We start from the raw sequence: 19,176 nt of genomic DNA on the forward strand, positions 1-19,176 counted from the left end.
GGCGGACAGACGCAGCATAAGAGCGAAGAGACGAAGCCTCGGTCTTGTCTACTTGTCTGTTTCTAGAGTGTACACTCACACGAAAGCAGTCTGATACAACAAGCCCATCCGCCACTGCAGCAATGTCAACCACTCCAGAACAAGACTTGTACTCCTCGGATGTGACGCGCACCAGGGCATCGTCCTTCACGATCACAACGGACACTGAATCGTTCACCACGGCCCGCAGTCCCAAAGGAGACGGTGTTGTTCCCGTATTCTCGCCCAGACAGATGGCCCGCTCGGAGCACGACGGCGATTCGGGCCTTGGGGAGACTGAGGCCGAACCGGACAGCGTCCTTTACCTCCAGCTCTCGTCGAACCCTGGGATCGCAGAGCCGCGGATCGATTTCGAGCCCCCGTCCGATTCATCGGGAAGCGAGATCTACAGCTCCTCCGATGACGATGAGGAAGACAGCAGCATCGAAGATTATGATCACTACGACCCAGCACTCCGGTGGCACCACCCAGACGTCGTAGACCACATGCGAGGACTGGGCCTGGCCATCGACGAAGATGGATACTGGTTCCATCCGGGTTCCTTCCCCCTCTTCTCTGAGCCTAAAGGCGTCGTGTTTGAAGACGACGATTGAAGTTCTGCTTGCTGTGTGTGTGTGTCTGTTCACATTTTCGCTACCATCTTTATCTTACAAGACTCAATAAAGGTTCTGCTATCTGATAACCAGTGTGCTTGGGTTTGTCGAGAGCTCCCGACGCTCGTGCAGTGAAAGGTTTAGGAAGAGCATGGGTTCGAAACCCTGACGCCGGGAGTTTGAAATGGGGGACATAAAATGAAATAAAGAAACGTGACCACCGGCAACAGCAAGCGTTTGAGCCTTTTCCCTTTTCATTTTATTGAGGTGAAACAAAACAAAGCACAGCTGCATTTCACGTACAATGAACCTCTCCGCATATTCTGACGGAGCTCTCTCCCCCGTGAATCTCGTCTCTTGTGTGGCAAAGGAGCAGAAACGCGGAGAGCACGTCGTCCCTGGTGTATTCGCCCCCCTTGGACTTTTTGCCTCCGGTGACCACGGTCCCCCCGCCGCCCTTGGCTGACTCCTTGATCGAGACGGTAGCCATTTCTTCCCTCAGTTTGCCCAAGAGCCGCTTCCCGTGCTCTGCGTGCAACCTGTCGGCCAACCTGCTGTCGGGTAGGGAGCTGGTGTCTCGGATCTCCAGAGCTCGAGCGGTCGCGTCCGTGGCCAAATTGATACCGCTCCTCGACCTCCTGTACATGTGCACGGCCATGGAGGAGCCGGTTCTCGTGCTGGAGCCGGCGCCCCGAGAGACGCCCAGGGTGGCTTCCACGGCTCTGCCCTTCCCCACAGCCTCGGCCAGCACGGCCCAGCCGAGGGACATGACGCACTCACAGTAGCCCAGATCGTCCCTCTCTATGGCGGACACGGTGCTGAGCACCATGGCCAGTTTGGTCTTGGCACTGACGTGTTTCCCCAGCATGTACCTGGAGTTGACCTGGGACCACTTGCTGTAAAAGAGCACCCTGAAGCCAGCGCGTGCCAGAGCGTGTTCGAGCAGCTCCTTCAGGTCGGCCAGCGCATTCACGTAGGTGTTTTGCTCAAACACCACAACCACCGGCACCTCTTTCCAGTGCGCTGAGGGCAAAAGGACTTTGAGCAGCCTGACGTGAGCGCTCAATAGGGCCGCGTACACCCTGGTGACTTGATCTAGGTCACGTATCTCCAGCTCGTCCAGTGACATGATCTGCAAAGAGACGGGGGAGAAAGCGGGTTTAGGTACTTTGTGGCGAAAAACGAATTGCACATAGGAAACCGCTGGGCGCTCAACACGATCACATTCAGCTTCTTAATCATCATCATCATCATCATCATCATTATCATCATCATCATCACTTGTTGCAATATCACCCTTTCGAGTAAGACTAAGGTTACGCTTTGTCAACATGTCTTTCTACCCCGCGTGCCGCAGGGCTCGAAGACAACTCTTGAGCCTGATGAGCATGCCGTGGGAGCTGCTACTCTCCCGGTACGAGTTCATGGTAGCCCTCGCTTCGTTCCGCCGCAACATGGACCTGTTCGTCGAGATGGACATCGGGCAACTGAGGACGGCGTACAGTCAGGTGGTGTCGTTCTCGCCCGCGAGGATACTGGTGACAGACTCGCTCGTCTCTCATTACGTGCTGAGTTCGAGGAACGAGCACTCGGGACGAGAAGCTCTGGCTTCGGCCCCGCGCGTCCCCGTGGAGCTTTCGGAGGCAGTGACCCTTGCCCTCGGAAACAGCGTGCCGAGACGTTTTGTGCACGATTGCATGAGCCAGCATGAGTGGCGTGGGCACGAGGAGATGGTTCTCTCTGCCTTCGCCTCTGCAGAGTCTGTGCGCGGCGGGCCCCTAAAGTACCTGGCCCTGGTAAAGGCCAGCTCCCGGAACGTGGCCTCTCTGCACACGGTGGTGGCGCTCGCCATTACGGGCTGGCTGATGGAGCTGTCGGGGCATAGCGTGGGGAGTTGCGAGTGCGGGGTCTGGGAACAGGCCCTGGAGCTCATCTCGTGCTCCGTGCCAGACGCGGAGACCTCCCTCAGCGTGCAGGACGAGAACCGCGTGAGCGCGTACATCTGCACCCTGATGGACGTGAAGCCCGGGCCCCAGGAGCGAGCTCTTCCCGGGCCGGCTCCCGATTACGGGTACGTTTTTAGAGATCTTCTGGTGTCCGGTTTAGGGGGGACAGAGGAGGAAGGCGCCGATCGTGGGCGGGAGACCTACCACTAGCTTGCCTCCAGCGATCTCCACGGCGCAACACACTCCGGCGCAGGACCTGGAACCTCCCCCGAAGGTTGGGTCCAGACACAAGTAAGCCTTGGTCACGATCGATCGGGCCACGTCTTCCAGGGCCCAACAGTTGTTGGACAGGAACCTGTTGATGACGGAAGCCTCGAACGGGACTGTGGTGTCGGTCTTGATGTCCTCGGACGAAGTGCTGCTGCTGCCTGTGACCTCGCTCTCGAAACCCTTGGGTGAGACCATGTTCATGAGCTCCTTGAGCTGCCCGTCCACCGAAATGTGTTGCGGGCAGTAGACGCCGAGGCAGCAGCAGGTGAGCCCCGGATCCCTTTCGTGGTATGCGCATTTGAAACTCTGAGACACCACGTGGTAAGCGGGGCCTCCCCGGTCGTCGCGGATGTCCGTGACCTTGTTCAGCCAAGGCGTGTTGTTGACGTGGCTGGTGATGTGAACCTGTTTCCGTCCTCTGAACGCGATGTTGGGCAGGACGGCCAGAAGCACCTTGGAATTCACGAAGCCTACTTCGTCCACCAGGATGAGGTCGGCGCTCTGTCCCCTGCTCGCCTGTGAAGAGAGGCAATAAAAATTGATAAGGAACAAAGAAAAGGGAAAGGAGAAGAACACAGAGAAAGGAAATACGAAGGGAGAGGAGGAGAATCGAGAGACGCTAAGGGAAGCGCCGATGGACCGCTGGCCTTCAGAATTAATAGACGATCCGCAGTGGGTGAGCCACTGCGTGGAGGAGGAATGCGCTTTTGACGACCGATACATCCCGGGCTGTTACGTATGCTCAGCGCACCTCAGCAAGCACTCGTGCTCGGGATTCGACTGCGCCCTCGTGCGGGCTATGGCCGCCCGAGTTTCTTACGCCTCGGCGTCGGGGGAATTTTCCTGCCCCGTGGTGGGGCTAGCCGCATTTCGCAGGGAGGACCCTGACTTCAGGGGGCCCTGGTACTCTGGGACGGAGGCGACGGTGGGCTATGGAGCATTGGAAGTTGACCCGCGGACGGGCGGACCTCGCGGAGGTCCGTGGGTCGAAGACCAGTGCGGCGTATCGGCGCGGGTACTGAAATCCTGCCTGCCGGCCATGATTGCACTTTTCTCCACCATCCTCACGCGGGAATTTGCAGATGAGTACCGGACCGTTGAGCGCGGAGAGGGTCAAGTCCCGTCGCAGCGCTGCCGATGGACATCTCGAGTGTTCAGGCTCGCGGGCTGTATCGAGTTCCGGACCGTCGGCGAGCGGGTCCGAGCGGACCTAGGAGATCTGGGAACCGTGAGGGACGCCGCTCTCAAAAGCGCAGCCGCCGTGTCCACCCTTTTCTGCTCACCCGAAGCTAGGATCAAGCGCTTCGTGAAGAAAATGGTGAACAAGCAAAGCGACAAGCACTCGAGGAGAGACGGCTTTTACACTCTGGTGATCATGGCCTCTCTTTGCTTCTTCCCTTACTTAAAACTCGCCGTGCTGAGCGAAATGTTCGACAACAGGACCCTGGTGCTCATGTTTTTCGACAAGACCCTCGCCAGGCACAACCAGTGGTCCATGCTCTCTACCAACGTCCACCTGCACGTGAAATGGCCTCAGTTTCAGAGAGCGCTCGCCGACGCCGACCCGGGTAGACTCCTGCCACTGGTCGTGAAGGCCGCCTTGGACGACTACGTTTCTCTATCGGGTCAGAGCAGCGAGCTGAAATGCCTCCCGGCCACAGTAAGGGCCGCGAGCCAGTCCGAGCCTCGCTCGGAGAAAATGGAAACGCGCTCCGATGCCACTCCCGAGGCAAAAGGGGGATGCCCTCTCCGGCGGGCTTTTACGAGGTCCACAGAGGCAGGGTCGAGGAGAAGAGAATCCGCGTGAGCGACGAGTCGCCCTCGTCGCAGCGATCCAGACAAATCCGCGTGGGATGACGACATGCTACCTTTCGTTCGATGTCTTCGCATCTCACGCTGAACATTGTACCTCGAGGCTGTTGTTTCTCTGCTGTGTTGTACCTACGCTACCTTCAATAAAATCTCCAACGAAAATGTGTCTGATGTGTTGGTTTGCATGCCTTGCCATCTTTTCTACCCCTTCATCCCCCCTTAAGAAAAGAGCGGAAAAAAAACAAAACAGCGCTTGTTCAAATTCAGGTTTGGTGTATCGGCTTTATTTTCCCAACCATGTCACCCCAATGATACAAAGAAACGATGAAACGAAAGACAACGAAACAAAAAACAAAACAAAACAACAAACATAGAACCAGCAACTCGCACACGTTCCACAGCAGCACAAAGACACAGGAGGGCCTTAGACATCCCCATATCTCTTCTCTTTCAGTTTCCTCCCTTTCTTTCGCTTGGAGCACAGAGGTCTCTTCCATTCCACCCCTTTGCGCCTCGCGCGTTTCGCCTCTCTCGTCTCCACGTGGCCGGACGCGTCCTGCTCCCGTAGGGCCGCGCTCTCCAGAGGCAGCTCTAAGAATCGCAGAGCACGATCCGATTTGAGCTTCTGCAGCGCCTCCCTCTTCCACTGGAGGTTGACCAGGCCGGTCAACGGCGCGTGTCCGAATCGCACCAAAGCGTCGCACGAGCTTTCTGGGTTGGCCCTCGCCAGCCTATCGGCGAAAAATCTCACAAACGCGATTTCGCATCGCAAGCAGTTCCGCGATGCGCTCGAAGGGCACGTGGGCTGAGGCCACGGGTTGGGCCGAGTCCGATCCTCTTTGTCCTCTCGCAGACAGCCTGAATCCAACGTGGTCGTCATCAAACACGTAGATCCCGTCCCGAGACAGTTCCTTGGGCGAGTCTCCCATGAGCACGTATCCATGAGGAAGCTTGCGCAGTGTGCAGTACGATGTGATGTGAGCGAACAGCCAGACCAGAGAAGCGATCTTTCTGTTATAGGGCGTGGGTCTTGTCGTGTGTTTTAGCTGTCTGTCCACTCCCTCGCTCAAAGTCGCTCCGATCAGCGGAACCTTCGCTACCCGAGACACGCTCCTCACCAGGCTCCACGAGGTCTCCACCGACAGCCCCGACGCCACCAGGTGCTTGAACAGAACGATCCTCTCGGCCGTCCCGTTGTACCTGTCCGTGTATCTGCGGACAGGGTCCAGCGAGGCCATGCACACGTATGAGAGCAGTTTGTCATTGGTACCCGTTGAGGCAACGGAGGCCAAAGAGAGCTTGAGCTGCTCCACCTCGAGGCCCGCTCGCGTGCGATAGTCCTCCCTCGCCGGGTCGGGGCAACGCGTCGCCAGGAGCCTGGCCCTTTCTCGGCTCCTGTTCAGCGAACCGTAAAAGCGGTGCAGCCAGCGCACGGGATGGGTGCTCAGGTACCTCGGGGCTTCCAGCTCCTCCAGCGTGCGCACGTACGATCGGAGCTGATGAACCACTTCTTTCCCTAGGGCTATCTGTTTGTCCATCTCGTCCCGCCGCTTGATCGACTCCAGCTGCTCGAGGAACCTCACGGACCTCGGGCCACCACCCGTACCTTCCGCGGGCCGCTCCGTCCCGGGAAACGCGCCTCCGCTCGGCCTGGCCCCGGCCACCTCCCCGAAGCCTTCGCTGTTGCCCAAGTCCAGCGCGGCCGACGCGGCAGAGTCCGGGTCGACGGGGGGCTCCGCGCCCTCGTGCCTCAGCGTGAAGTGGCAGCAGGAAAACATTCTCCTGGTTTCTTCCCAAGTGTCCAGGGTAATGACGGTTTCGAAATAGCACTCAGGGCACTCCTTGGTGTCTGCGACCAGCCTCGGAATCATTGGGTAGCGCAGCACCAACGCGAAAAAGTCCCTGAGAGAGTCCAGCGCGAGCAACGACTCTTCGGTCGAGATTGTGCCGAACTCCCTGCTCAGCCTCGCGTACACCTCCAGGGCTTCGGAGAACGTGAGGGGTTGGCCCGGCCGCCTGGCGATGGCTTCTCCTTCTTCTATGCCTCGCACCGCGAGCCACAGGGTGAACTCGTTCACTCGCTCTCCGCCCGGGTCCGCTGGGGTCGAGGCGGCCGTGCGGGGCTCGGAGAAAGTCCTCGCGAATTCTAGCAGCGTTGCGTCCGCGTGGCCCAGCAGGCGCGCCGCACAGGCTCTGTCGTACAGCTCGGCCACGGACCTCCGAGCCGTCACGGCTCTCGCTTCATCTCTGGAGCCATCAGGGCTTCCAGGGCGCCCGGAACCAGCGCGTTCGCGACGAGCCGGTGACCTTGCCACTCGGCCAGACAAACCATGAGTCCTATCCATCGCGGGTCCCCCGAACACGACGGGTGCTTCACGTCTGACCTGAGCCCCGCCTGAGGCCAGAGGGTTGTTAGTTGAGCGAACGTGGCCGCTCCGCTCTCTGAGAGGAACCGCCTGGGTTCGCCGTAGACGGGTCGCGCCCCGTAGCTCGACGAGGACGGCGATGCGGCCAACTCGCGGTCCAATCTCTCGGGCAGTTCTTCGAACTCGTAGGCCCCTGCCTTCGTCACGATCACGCAACGGGAGAGCTCTCGGGCGCGCTTCAGCATCTCCCCTCTGCCTCCGCGCACCACCAGCGTGACACTGAACCGTCCCGGGGGCGCGTCCGTCGATAGCACGTTGCCCAGCGCCAGAGCGCAAAGGACCAGGTCCAAGATCTTATCCCCCGCCGGGTCTGCCGATCCGTGCTCAAACACTGGCCTGAGGCCGCAGCCGAACGTCAAAACGGTGTGAACGTGATACGTCAGGGGTGAAAACGAACAGGGTCTGTAATAGCGTACGAGCTTGCCTCTTTCCGTCAGATCGAAATGCCTTTTCCAGGCCGGGTTGGGAGCGGGTGCGAAAAAAACGTGGCCCTCCACGGCAGGGACGTCTGGAACCAATTCGATTTCCAGTCGAGAGTTCAACGTGAGGATACTCGAAAGGCTTTTCTCTCGAAAGTCGCACTTTACTCTCAGGGGCGCGGGCGTTGGTACCGCAGGGTCTCCTTATTCTCCTTCATCCACAGCTACCCCTTCTAGATCTTGGTCTTCTTCTTCTTCTTCTTCATCCTCCTCTTCTACCCGTTCGTCTTCATCGTTTTCAGCTCTCTCGGTCTGCACCTGTGCATTTCCCGCCTCTGCATTGAGCGTCAGGGAGGCAGCTCGGCGCCTCATCTCGACGAGCGACGCCTTTGTGTCCACCGAATGCCAAAACCTGTCTCGCTTGAGCACGAGTCGACCGTCTGGGCTCCTCTGCCATCTCGGAGGGCTCGAACGTAGACGGGGAAGCCATTCGCAAGGTCCTCGAGCTGGCGCTTCAAGCGGCGCTTCGGTTCCCGACTCCCACCTGAACTTCAGCTCGGCCACCTTTGAGCAAAACGATCCTGGCTGTCTCTTTGACCACGGCGAGGGGTCCTTCCAGGTCTCGGGGCCTCGTATCCCCCCAGGCACTCCGTTCATTTCGCAGAAGGCCATGAGCGAATCTTTGTTGCGCATTCGCAGAGTCTCCTGCTGCTCCTCCGATGGTTCGGCGTCCTCGGGTGCGCTGACGAGCACGTGCAGGCCGGGATCGCCCCGTATCGCTGCGGCCCTTAGGGTCCTGGGCTCGGAATGCAGCACCAAGTTGCCAGGGTGTCTCACCGGTATGACCCCTTTGGACCTTTCGACCAGAAGCGCGATAGTCTCCGGGGCGTAATTCAGCTGAAAGTAGCAGTCGGGCAGCGGGATAGTCGAGGAGGCGGCGATCTCGCGCAAGTCCTCGGTGAGCCTCGTGCAACGGGCGCCACCTGATGCGCGGGAGCCCGGGCGCACGCCCTGCGTGTCGGGAATCTTCAGGAGGGCCCTGTGACGGCCGCGTCTCGAGTGAAACACCCCGCAGACCCTCAGTATGTTCAAGTCGGCGGGCCCCAGCGTGCGTATGCCTATCGTGACCCACTTGAAACGAGAGCTCGGCCCGAGCCCCCTCCCGAAAAGGACGATGTGGCCCGTGGTCCTCTCGCAGATCGACGGAGAATCCACGCGGGCCGGCGGATCTGCCTCTTTGATGCCCCTGGCGTACGAGAGCGGCGCCCTGCTCGGGGTGCCCCGCAGCAGAGCCAGGTCCCCCTCCAAATCCTCGTGCATCGGGCGCTCGGGCGACTCGGACGGCCCAAGACTCGCTAGGCGAGGACAGGTGCCAGGTACGTGCTCTGACACGATCTGCCTGAGCTTCGACAGAATGGAGCAGTCGCTCGCCTCGAAGCGAATGCTGCTTTCCCTGGAACCTCGTTCGAAGCCCGCGTTTTCCATGCGTAGGTAAGAAAGGACCAGTGCCCGCGCCTCTGTCCACTCCAAGGGCCCCGAGAACCATAGGCTCGTCGGTACGTCTGGGCCCGCCAGCCTCGCGAAGACTTCCAGCGCGTACAGCACTGCCGCGCAGCTCGCGCCGTCGAGCTGAGGAGGAGCGATCACGTCCATGCCCCCGGGGATCAGACACACGGCCCGATCGAAGAGGTACGCCTCTGACCTGAAGCCCTGCGGCATGACACCGCTGTACCGAGGGGTCCTGTAGACACGCAACGTGGGCGTCCTGCTTGCAGACGGTGATCTAGAGTTCCCTCGGACGACCTTCGGCGAGGATATCAGCAGGCGGGGCGCCCCTGGCGCGCCTGTCTCGATCTCCAGCACAGAGTGCCCGCTGGGAAACCATTCGGTGAGCCGTCCGCTCGGGCCTTCCGCAGCTGTCCTCGTCCTCAATCTGCTCTCGCTTTTGCTTTCGGCCTCCCGGGTTTCCCGTGCTGTCGTCTTCCCGCCTCTGCTCACACCTGCAGTGTCCTGGCGGCCCGTGCCCCTTCTGGCGTTCGGACTCGACTTGGGCACGATCACCAGAGCATCCCTGAGAAGGTGCCTCAGCACGGCGACGTGGTCGTTCTCGGCGAGCACCGAGAACGCCAGTGGCGTGGAGATCACCTCCCTCAGAGCCGCAAGGCCGGAGAATGCGCCGTGGCGACTTTCCGCCGTTCCGTCCAGTTCCCGTAGAAATCCCTGCCTCCCGCTGGCGCCGGGGCCTAGCGCGGGCCCCGGGAACCAAGGATCTTTAGGCTCCAGTTCCCTCAGGTCGAACGCGCGGTCGCCTTCTCCGGGTAGCACGCACCGCAGGGCGAACCGCGTCCCCAGCCCGCAGTCGCCCAAGGCAAGGGCGCAGAGCGTGCGGACAACCTCCTCGCGGCAGTCGGGCGAGAAGACGAGGCAAACGCGAGCCTTCCAAGAAGACACCACCTGGTAGAGCGACAGGCCATCTGAAGCGTAGATGATACCCGGGACGACCTCGGCTCCGCTCACGTCCCTCTCCTCGACCTCGTAGCCCACGCTCGTTTCTGGCCACCAGTGGGAAGAGCCGCCCGATTCGATCTCTGAGCGCTTCGAGATCACCAAAGCGGGCTCGGCCCCACCGCCTGCGAGCGCCCTGAAGGCCACATCCGAGAACACAGACAGGGTCTCCCTGAACACGGCGAATGCGCTGTCTGCGGGCCGCAGCCTCCTGGGAGGACGGGGCTCCGCGAATCGCTGGATGCTCAGCAGTCTTCCATCCTCGTCGGCGGTGATCAGCGCACCGTCACCCAGCCGCGTCGCATAAAGCGTCGACGAGGAGCTCAGGGGGCTCTGGCGCAGGCGCCGCCGACGTTCCTGCTCGTATGCGTGGCGGCACCTCAAACGGTAGCCTTCGAGCCACTGCGGATGAAGGCGGGCTCGCAGGTTTCGACCCCGTGTCCCGAACAGGTAGGCCAGCTCGTCGTCCGAGAGTTCCGCTTTGCCAGCGCAGAGGCACGCGTAGATGTAGCAGATGTACTTATCACACATGCGGACGATTGGCCCCGAACGGCCCCCTCCCAAACGTTTCGGAGGCAAACGGGCTTCGAGGGAGCTGCTCCCGAAGGCTTCTACCCCATGGACATGACCGCGACTTTCTGCTCCGCGTGGAGCCGGGCCGCCGGACATGCCAGCGGATCGCAGCAGGCAACGCTGGTCCAGGCTGTGGAGTCTGCGTTTCGGAGGTATGAGGAAAGGGCTCGGAGGGAGAGCGTGGAACGCAGGGAGCGTGAGACAAGCGGAGGGGAGCGCGGCGAGCGCAGAGCCGGAAGGTTCCCACAAGACGACGTAGAAATGTACACAGAAGGCGAGTCGCTCGATCTGGACTCTCCATCCGAGAGGTCCTTAGTGAACCTGAGGCGCAGCGAAAGCGAAGAGAGCATGTCTGTGCACTCTCAAGGCAGCGAAGGCGAACCTGAGGGCGAACCCGCGGACAAACGCGAGTACAGCATTTCCTGGGTACCCGTGAGACGGGAAAGACGCCGGCGCGAAGACTCTCTGAGCGACGGAGGCCTCGGTCCGGGAGATCCACCACAAGGGCCTGCCCGGTGCCTCAAGTGCGAAGCCTACGACGCCCACTGCAAGTCCGCTGCCGAGAGCTACAGTCGGACCTTGGGCTGCTACACGAAAACGGTGTCCGAGCTCATGTTGGGCTTTAGAACCGTGCTGGAGAGGTATCCCGAGCTGAGGGTCGACACGGGCGACGAACGCCTGCACTTCATGGTTCAAGCTGCTCTGGGCCGTAACAACCTGGTCCGAGAAATGGTCCGCCTTTCCGCGAGGAGGACTCACGATCGCACGCGTGGGGAGTCCGGGCAGGGAGAGTCCTGTCGAGAGTCTGCGTCGGCGGCGGCGACCGTGTGCGAAGCGCTGAACTCCTGCTACACGGACGGCGAGGCGCTGCGGATGATCCTGGAGCGCTACACCGACCTGTACGTGAGATACATGGAGGTGTGGAGGGGGATGTGCGCAAAGATTTCCAGGGATGTTACGCCGCTGGAATTTGTGGAAATCGTGCGGGACAGACCCGGGGTGAGCCACGGCGAGCCGTGGAGCGAGGCAAGAGCGTACGTGGGTCGCTTGCTTGTCAAGGCGTCTTTGCTGGTGCCCAGGCGCGTCGGGGACGATTGCGCCCGGACGCTCAGGATGCTGGACGGCGAACTTTCCCGAGCCAGACCTCGAAGCTCAGAAGCTCGGGACAGGGTCCTCGTAGGGCACGTGGAAGACGTGCGCGAGCTTCTTGACGAGGCAGGCTCCGGCATGTGGAGCTGGGATTTTCACTTGAACGACGCCTACTTTGACATCAGGAGCGACCTGGCGGTTCTCGAGAGCCTAATCGGAATCGGCAACATCTCCGTCAAGAGCCTGCTTTACGAGAGATCCCTACTGATCTCAGTTGAGAAAGGTCGTGAGGAACGAAGGCTCTCTGGAGCTCAGCCTGAGCAAGGCACGCGGTGAGCTCACGGAGGCCCAGGCATCGAGGCGCCGGCTTGAGGCCGCCGGCTCCTTCTTCGCGTTCTGAAGGTGTGCCTATGGGGGTGGGACGGGACACGGTGAGATACTTAACGCGGCCGGCAGCGGGCCCAACTCGACCACCCCCCTTACCATGGACGTCGACTGCGATTACTTGACGGTCGGCGGTGTCGACGCTGAACCTGACGGCCGGAATGACCCCTGTCCGCATTGCTCCTCCGCGCGCTTCCTGCGCAGGGCCCTGGTGTACAAGCCAGTGCACCAGGAATCTGATGGGGTCTCGGCATCCATTTCGGTCAGGCCGGTCACCTTCGAGGAGGCTTCGTCCGGCCGAATGGTCCCCTACGTGCTGTCGCACGAGACAAGGTACGGTCGCGGCATCGACCCGGAGGACGGGGACGAGACCGCGCATTACTACACGGTGCGGAACTGCCTCGCCTCGATCCGTGGCAGCGTCCACCTGAGAGACGCGGCGGAATACGGAACCTGGCTGTCAGAGGTGGACCAGTGTGCGGCGGCACTCGGCCGGTTGCGAAGCGCAGCTCACGTCTGCTCTCACCTGCCCGACCTGAAACGATTTGTGCTCGAGCAGAAAAATGACGATGGCCTGCTGCACCTCGCCAGCAAGTGGCTCAGGCGGGGCGAACACGCAACCGTCGGGATCGAGATGTTCGGGCCCTTTTTCGTCGATGTGGCTTTCGCGCCGGTTCTTCACAAGATCTTGAGATCTGACTGGCTCGTTATGCGCAAATGGAACTGTGGCACCTGCAACGAACTGAAACCGGGCTGGGCTCAGGAGTTCTACGACGCTCGCGAGGTCCCGCGCTCGCCAGACAGTGAGATGAGGTTCGTGGGCCACCCGACTTGTCCTTGTTGCAAGCCGGGGGAGGCGAAGGACCTTGGCGTCGTGGCTCGGGCCATTGTGAGGGAGATGAGGCTCTGCGGATACACCCCTTGGTCCGCTGTGCAGGCGGTGCGGCGCTGCGAAAGCTCCATGCTGGAGCTGTCGTGCTCCGAGTGCCGTCGGGTGATTTTTACCCATTGCGCATTTCTCATGGAGTGCGCTGCGGTCGAGGCTTCTCGGGAACGCGACTGGCTGGTCCGCAACGAGGCCGTGATTCAACTGTGCTGGGTCGTTCATTCCCTCCTTCCGCTCGAGAAGCAAGCCGCGTTCCCTGCGACGGACCTTTCGGGCGCCTGCTGCGTATCGGAAAACTTTGCAGAATCAGAAGATGGGGGTGGAGGAGAAGGAGAAATCCCCAGACGAGGAGAAGAAGGAGGGAACGGGGAAGGAGAAGATGATTTGCCGGCCTGCGAGACGCGCCAGCAAGCGGGTGCTGCTGCGATGTACGCTTGGGCTTTTTCGGTGGCCGCGCACTGCGTCGCGTTTCAAACCTACGAGCGAAACGGCTCGCTGGATTTGGAAAAGATCGTGGTGCTGTACGCAAACGATCATCTCCCCATGCTCCTCGACGATCAGGACGCCCGGGGAGAAGGCATCCTGACGACGAGCGTGTCGCCGGACCCCAGACTGTTTGAGACGGCAGCGCTGAACACTGGCTTCGTCTCTCCTGGGCTCGACCCGAGGGATCGCCTCGAGGAGCGGGACATGCGGGTCCCCCCCGCCGGAGAAGTGCTGTACGAGCTCCCTGCGCCGAGGACATTCCGTCGCTCGGGTTCCGGGACCCCGGTCGCCCTGGCGGAGATCCCCAGTCACACAGAGGCCCTGGCTCAGGATCCCGAAGCGATAGCGGCCGCCATAGCGCTTCACTTTCCCAAAGTGTCGCCGTGCGCTCTCTACCGTCTGAGCCTAAAAGTGCCTAGACCCAGCTCGCTCAGGGCTGACGCCAGCTTGTTCTGGCCTGTGTTTGTCAACCCCACAAGGTCCTGCCACAAGCTGTTCAAGGCCCTGGCTCTGCCCGCGTCTCCGAGTCCCGCTTACGCGCTAGAAACGTTGGCGCGAGGATGGCGACGGGTGAAGGACCTCGTGCGGCCAGACTCGCCTCTGTCCACCGCCTCCGGAGGGTGGGTCGCTGTGGAGCGCGAGCATTACGAACGTTATTTCGAGGACCCCCTGGACCTCTTGACGCGCGCAGGGTTGACGAGTGAGAGCGAAAAGGAGGCGATGCAAGAGGCTTTGGCGAGAGGCGTTTTGCCGTGCTTCGCGGCCGAAGGGGAAAGCTTACCCGACGCGCTTGTGAATTCCACCCTGGCGCTATCGTTCGCGGCCAGCGGGTTGAGACTCTCTGCGCCTCGTCACCTTGGAGGAGTAGAGCGGGGTCGGCGAGGAGTAGAGGCGGACGGCCGGTCCGCGGTGAGAGTCACCGTGGCGGGTCTGTTGTACTTTGCGGCGTGGTACGTGCTGGTGTACGGTAACGCTCTGCACTCTCGTCCCAGCGCTCTCGAGGTTCTGGCTCGCAACCCGGGAGGAACGGACGCAGACAGGCACTTGCGTGCGGCCATGGAACTGAAGATCGACCGACGCGCCACGACAGGAGACTGGGGAGAGGACGACGTCGGCCCAGACCCGTCTTGCCGCTACTCTGTCCGCGGGTACAACGACCGCAGCATCGTGAGAGCCATGCTGATCGTGTTTGAGGGATTGCTCGATGCTCGAACCGTGCTGCGCGCGGCACAGCTGTACGTGCCCGAGCTCACGGCTCAGCTGCCTTTCTTCATGGCCCTAAACGTCGTTCCCTGTACGGTGAAGAGCGCGATCGAGGCACGCGACTCGTGGTTCGCTGCCCGCCTAGGCAACGCGGAGTCGTCTCCGGACGACCCGCCTTACGCCTACCTGGGCGACATTGCCCACGGGATTCGCAGCAGTCTGAGAGGCGCCTTAGATCGCGGCGACGAGCGACCCGTCGCGGCTCCTCCGGCGAGCCTCGACGCTCGAGCCTCAGACCCCTGGCACGGCTGCCTCCTGTTTCTGAGCGAGAGCGACGACGACTGGGGTTCTATCCTCAGTTGCGCGACGCGCGACCTGGAGAGCATGTCTGTTCAGAGCGACCCAGATTGCTGGGAAAACGAGGTGGAACCAGGGAACCAGTACGTCGATTCGACCGCTCGCCATCCAGGCACTGCAGACGGGACGGAACGAGTAGCGACCTGCTCTGAGAGCGCCCCTCGAGACCCCCCGGTCGCCTCCGGAGATCAAGACGTTCCGAGCGCGGCACTCGCGCAGCGTGACTGCCCTCGGTCGACGCTGGAAACGCTGCTGGTGGTGGACTCTCCAGATAGTCTCGGCTTTGCGCACCAAAAGGTTTTTCCCAGCGAAACCGCGGACGCGAACGAATGGCCGGGCTTTGTTGGGGTGAGCTCGGTTCCGAGTCTGAGAAAGCCTTGCCTGACGAACGTGTGGAATACGACTTTCGCCAAGACGCGCAGGGACGCCGTGCCGAGCTCAGAACCTGCCGTATGCAGCTCGGCGTCGCGCCCGTGCAAAACCCTGGCGGAAGCGCTCTGGCTGATGTTCGTCGGCGCGTACGGACGCCGAGAGTCGGACTCGGCTGCCCTGACGGTGGAAGCCCTCGCGGTTGTTGTACACTTGGCCTCGAAGATCATCGATAGAAATTCTACCTCAGGCCTAGGGCCCTGCAAAGACATAAAGGCCCTGTGCGGCGACATGTACGCAGCGCAGGAACAGTTTCTGCCCGTCGTCTCCATAGCGGCAGGTTTGTTCGGGCGCAACGTCACGGTCTGCTCGCAGGGGACCTTCTTTCACATTTGCAACAGCCATCACGGGAACTCGTGGGTGCAGGGCTTTCTGGAATGCGACGGATCATCGTGGCAGCTGAGGGGCCTGCCGCCGCACACGACTCCAATCGAACTTCTGTTCGAGAGTGGACCGAATCACAGAGCGGGCTCGCTCCGCGCCTACGCGAGGCTACACGACCTCGATGTGATCGAGGTTCCTTCGGACGGTTACTGTGGATTCCACAGCGTAGCCCAGCTCCTGTTCAATGACACGGCCAAAGGGGAAACCCGCGCGTCCCTGGTGACGAGGACGGCCGAGTTTGTGTTTCTCAACGCGGAAAGGGCAGACGTCAGAGAGACGTACCTGACAATCAACGGACCCAAAAACGTCTCTGAGCTGAAGCGACTCTTGTCTGAGGAGAAGAGGTGGCTCAGTGTACAGGAGGTAAAATACATGCTAGAAGCTCACGGCAAACGCTTGGGACTCCTCACGGAGACGTCGTACCCGATCTACGATAGGGCTTGCGCTCACATCGTGTGGACCCGAAACCATTACGAGCCCTTGAAACCCAAAGTGTTACGATGCTGAGCTATGCTGTTTTCTGTCAGATGTTTTTTTTTTATTTTTCCTTGTTGTTTCGATGAGGTGATGGAAATAAAAATCAAAGACATACCAAATTCTGTGGTGCACGACTGAATTCTTTATTTTGTGAAAAAGGAATACACTGGAAATACTGTACATGAACACAAGTACATGAACACAACCGCAATGCAGTCAGAGGGTGAGTTTCTTTGCTTCATGCGAGATAAAGTAAACTGCAAAAATGGTACATGGCAACTGCTCTCGGTAGAAGCGACACGGGTCACTACACAGTCAGAAGGAACATTCGGTACACTGCCCCGTTGCCGAGTGAGAGACGGTGCGTGCGCTACAAATTGAAGCAAATTGAAGTGGATGAAACCTAATAGTACATGCTGCTTTGAGTGTCCTCTTCCCGCTGAGGGAGCCCTAGAGAGCTTTCCCCCGCCCCGTCACCGTGCGTGTGCTCAGACTCTCTCGAGGTCCACCCGTCTCCAACCACTCCTTCCCCGTCGAGTTCTTCGTTCTGATTGGCAAAGGCGGCGGCGAGCGCTCTGGTGACCAGGTCGTACCTCTCCAACGGGTTGAGCTGAGCGAGGGTCACGGGCCCGGCGACAGCGGGCTCGACCACAATCACCCGATTCCACTTGATGACTTGATTTTGTATCCGTATGACAAACGGGCCGTAGGGTTGCACCTCGAAGCCTTGTTCCGTGGGCAGAGAAAGCATTTCGTATCGTCCGTCTCTACCCAGCACGTCCTCCAGCGGGCTTCGCGGTCCCGTGGCTCTTTCGGAAAAGCCGCACAGCCCGTACACTTGGTGGATGAGCTCCTCGTCCTCGGGCAAAGTCCACTCTCTGAAGTAGTTTCTCATATCCCCGGCCTGGAGCCACGACACGCAGCTGCGCTCCTTACTGCGGCCGCCCTTTGAGCACATCGGAGAGCCGTAGGCTGAGTGCGGGCACGCTCCGAAAACGGCGATGTACGCCCGCTTCAGCGTGTCAGCTGCCGCGTCGGGCACGTATTGTCGCAGGTTTAGCTGGGAGAGGGTTTCCCACACGGCGGCCAGACCTTCCAAAGCACCCCATGCGGGCCCGTTCCCGTCCCAGACGTACAGCGTGTCGACAAGGCACGCCAGCAGGTCGACCCTAAATCCCGTCTTGACCCTCCAAATGCGAGCCGGCTGTATGCGCTTCATGGTGAAGCCGAGAACCCTCAGGGAAAGGATCTGAACTCTGAGGAGGCACTGTAGCACGTGGTAGGCCAGCAGTACCTTGTCGTCGTAGAACCACGACACGAGTGACCCCTTGGAGCACCCGAGGTTCACAGACCCGGGGCTCTCGCCCACAAACACCCCGAGCGCCATTTCCTCCGTGTCTTTGGTCACGCAGTGTAGGGCGAAGGTGCGTGCAGCAAAGGAGTGGACTTGCAGGCGCGTGTGCATGTCCAGCAGATTCACCAGAGACTCGTAGGCCATGTGAATCCTGTGTATGATCAAGCCCTGGACGTCCTGGACGGTGCACACGGCACCCAGGTAGTTGGTCTTTTTCCCGAGCACTCGAAGGAGATGTGGCGTGTCCTCCTTGCACAAGCTCGGCAAACTGTCCACGAGAATCTCCGTGAGCCTGAAACCCCGGTCCGGCGGAGCGGAGAGGTCCACGGTGAAGTACCACTGCTCCGAGAGCTCGCAGTTGAGCACGGTGCGCTCCACCGCCGGCACGTAGGCAAACCCTGTGGGCCATGAGAGCTTCGTGCACCGGGCGTGCCCCCGTCTCGTCATGTCCCCGTCCCTGTGCGAGTACTCTCTGCCCATCCTCCACAGAAACCTTTGGCAAGTGATTGATCCGCGTACCAGGTCCAACACAGCTGGCCCCCGCTGCATTTGCTTGTCCTTTGCGCCCTGGCCCCACGCGTCCCATCGCTCCGGCTTGTTGAGTCCGTGGCACGGCCTGCTGACGCAGTCCTCCTCTGAGTGACGTTTCACGGTGAGGTTGCTGATCAAATCGGTTATGTCCCTCGAAACCAGGTAAGTGACGGGGTGAAAGCGGGCGCAGTCGGACAGTTGCCTCTCCCGCCGCGAGAGCCCTCTGGACCTCCATCTCATGCAATTAGCCTTATGCACCCGCTCGCGTTTGGCCGAGCTGAGACTGTCCTCCTCGCCGCGACTGTCCTCCATTCGGATGGGGCCGTGAAGCAACTGCCTATCTGCGCTTCCCGAGGGGTTGAGTCCTCCCGAAGCGACGAGCGCCTCTTCTCCGTCGCACCGGGTCGTCTCCGGCAAGGGGTCCTCCGATTTTAGGCGAAGAAGGGTTAGAGTCGTGTCCGCACTCGTGCTCTGCTCGGGGTAAAAGGACTCTTGTAAGACTCTGTACACCATGTCGGTGCTCTGGAAATTGTCGATGTCAGTTCTGGCGAAGAAGAGATTCGTAGTGTTGTCTGTCACAATGCAGTCCAGGGAGCCTGCCGTGTGGAGGGAGCCTGCCGTGTGGAGGGAGCCGGTCGAGCGAAGGGAGCTCGCCTCGTCCTCGCCGCAAAGTCCGAAGTCCTGCAGCTCGGCGAGGGCGTCCCGCTTTTCGACCTTGGCACTGGGCGAACTGTGGCAGCCTCTGTCACAGTCTGTCAATCTCTCCCATTCCGCAGAGAGGAGGCCCTCGTTCACGGGGTTCACGTCCGCGTCTAGGTAGGTCACGGTCCGCGGCTTGCTCGAAGGTTCGCTCGACGACCCGCGAGAGAGAGCCAGTTCCCTTGTCAGATCGCTGCTCATCTTCAGAATGTGCTCCAGGCCGCAGCATTCTTCCAGCGTCTGCTGGCTCGCGGACTGGGATGCCTCTGGAAAAAGCGGCTGACAGGGATCCATCGTCATGCTTTTTGTGACGT

The 19,176-nt window shown here is 60.6% G+C and overlaps 1 protein-coding gene across 3 annotated transcripts in view; it reads right to left on the minus strand.

The window, feature by feature from the left end:
- Positions 1-912: 912 nt before the first annotated feature.
- The window catches only part of LOC144990071 (uncharacterized), a 30,723-nt gene continuing 12,459 nt past the window's right edge, over positions 913-19,176 (minus strand). For all 3 annotated transcript variants that reach the window (XM_078942608.1, XM_078942611.1, XM_078942614.1), the window contains 2 exons: positions 2,783-3,364; positions 913-1,764 (listed from right to left, as the gene is read on the minus strand). In XM_078942608.1, the coding sequence (XP_078798734.1) occupies positions 928-1,764; positions 2,783-3,364 (1,419 nt within the window). In that variant the 3' untranslated portion in view covers positions 913-927. The remainder of the gene's footprint in view (positions 1,765-2,782; positions 3,365-19,176) is intronic.

Source organism: Oryzias latipes, chromosome 2, assembly GCF_053564925.1.
Source record: "Oryzias latipes strain Hd-rR chromosome 2, Olatipes_Hd-rR_3.1".
NCBI classification, from domain to species: domain Eukaryota; kingdom Metazoa; phylum Chordata; class Actinopteri; order Beloniformes; family Adrianichthyidae; genus Oryzias; species Oryzias latipes.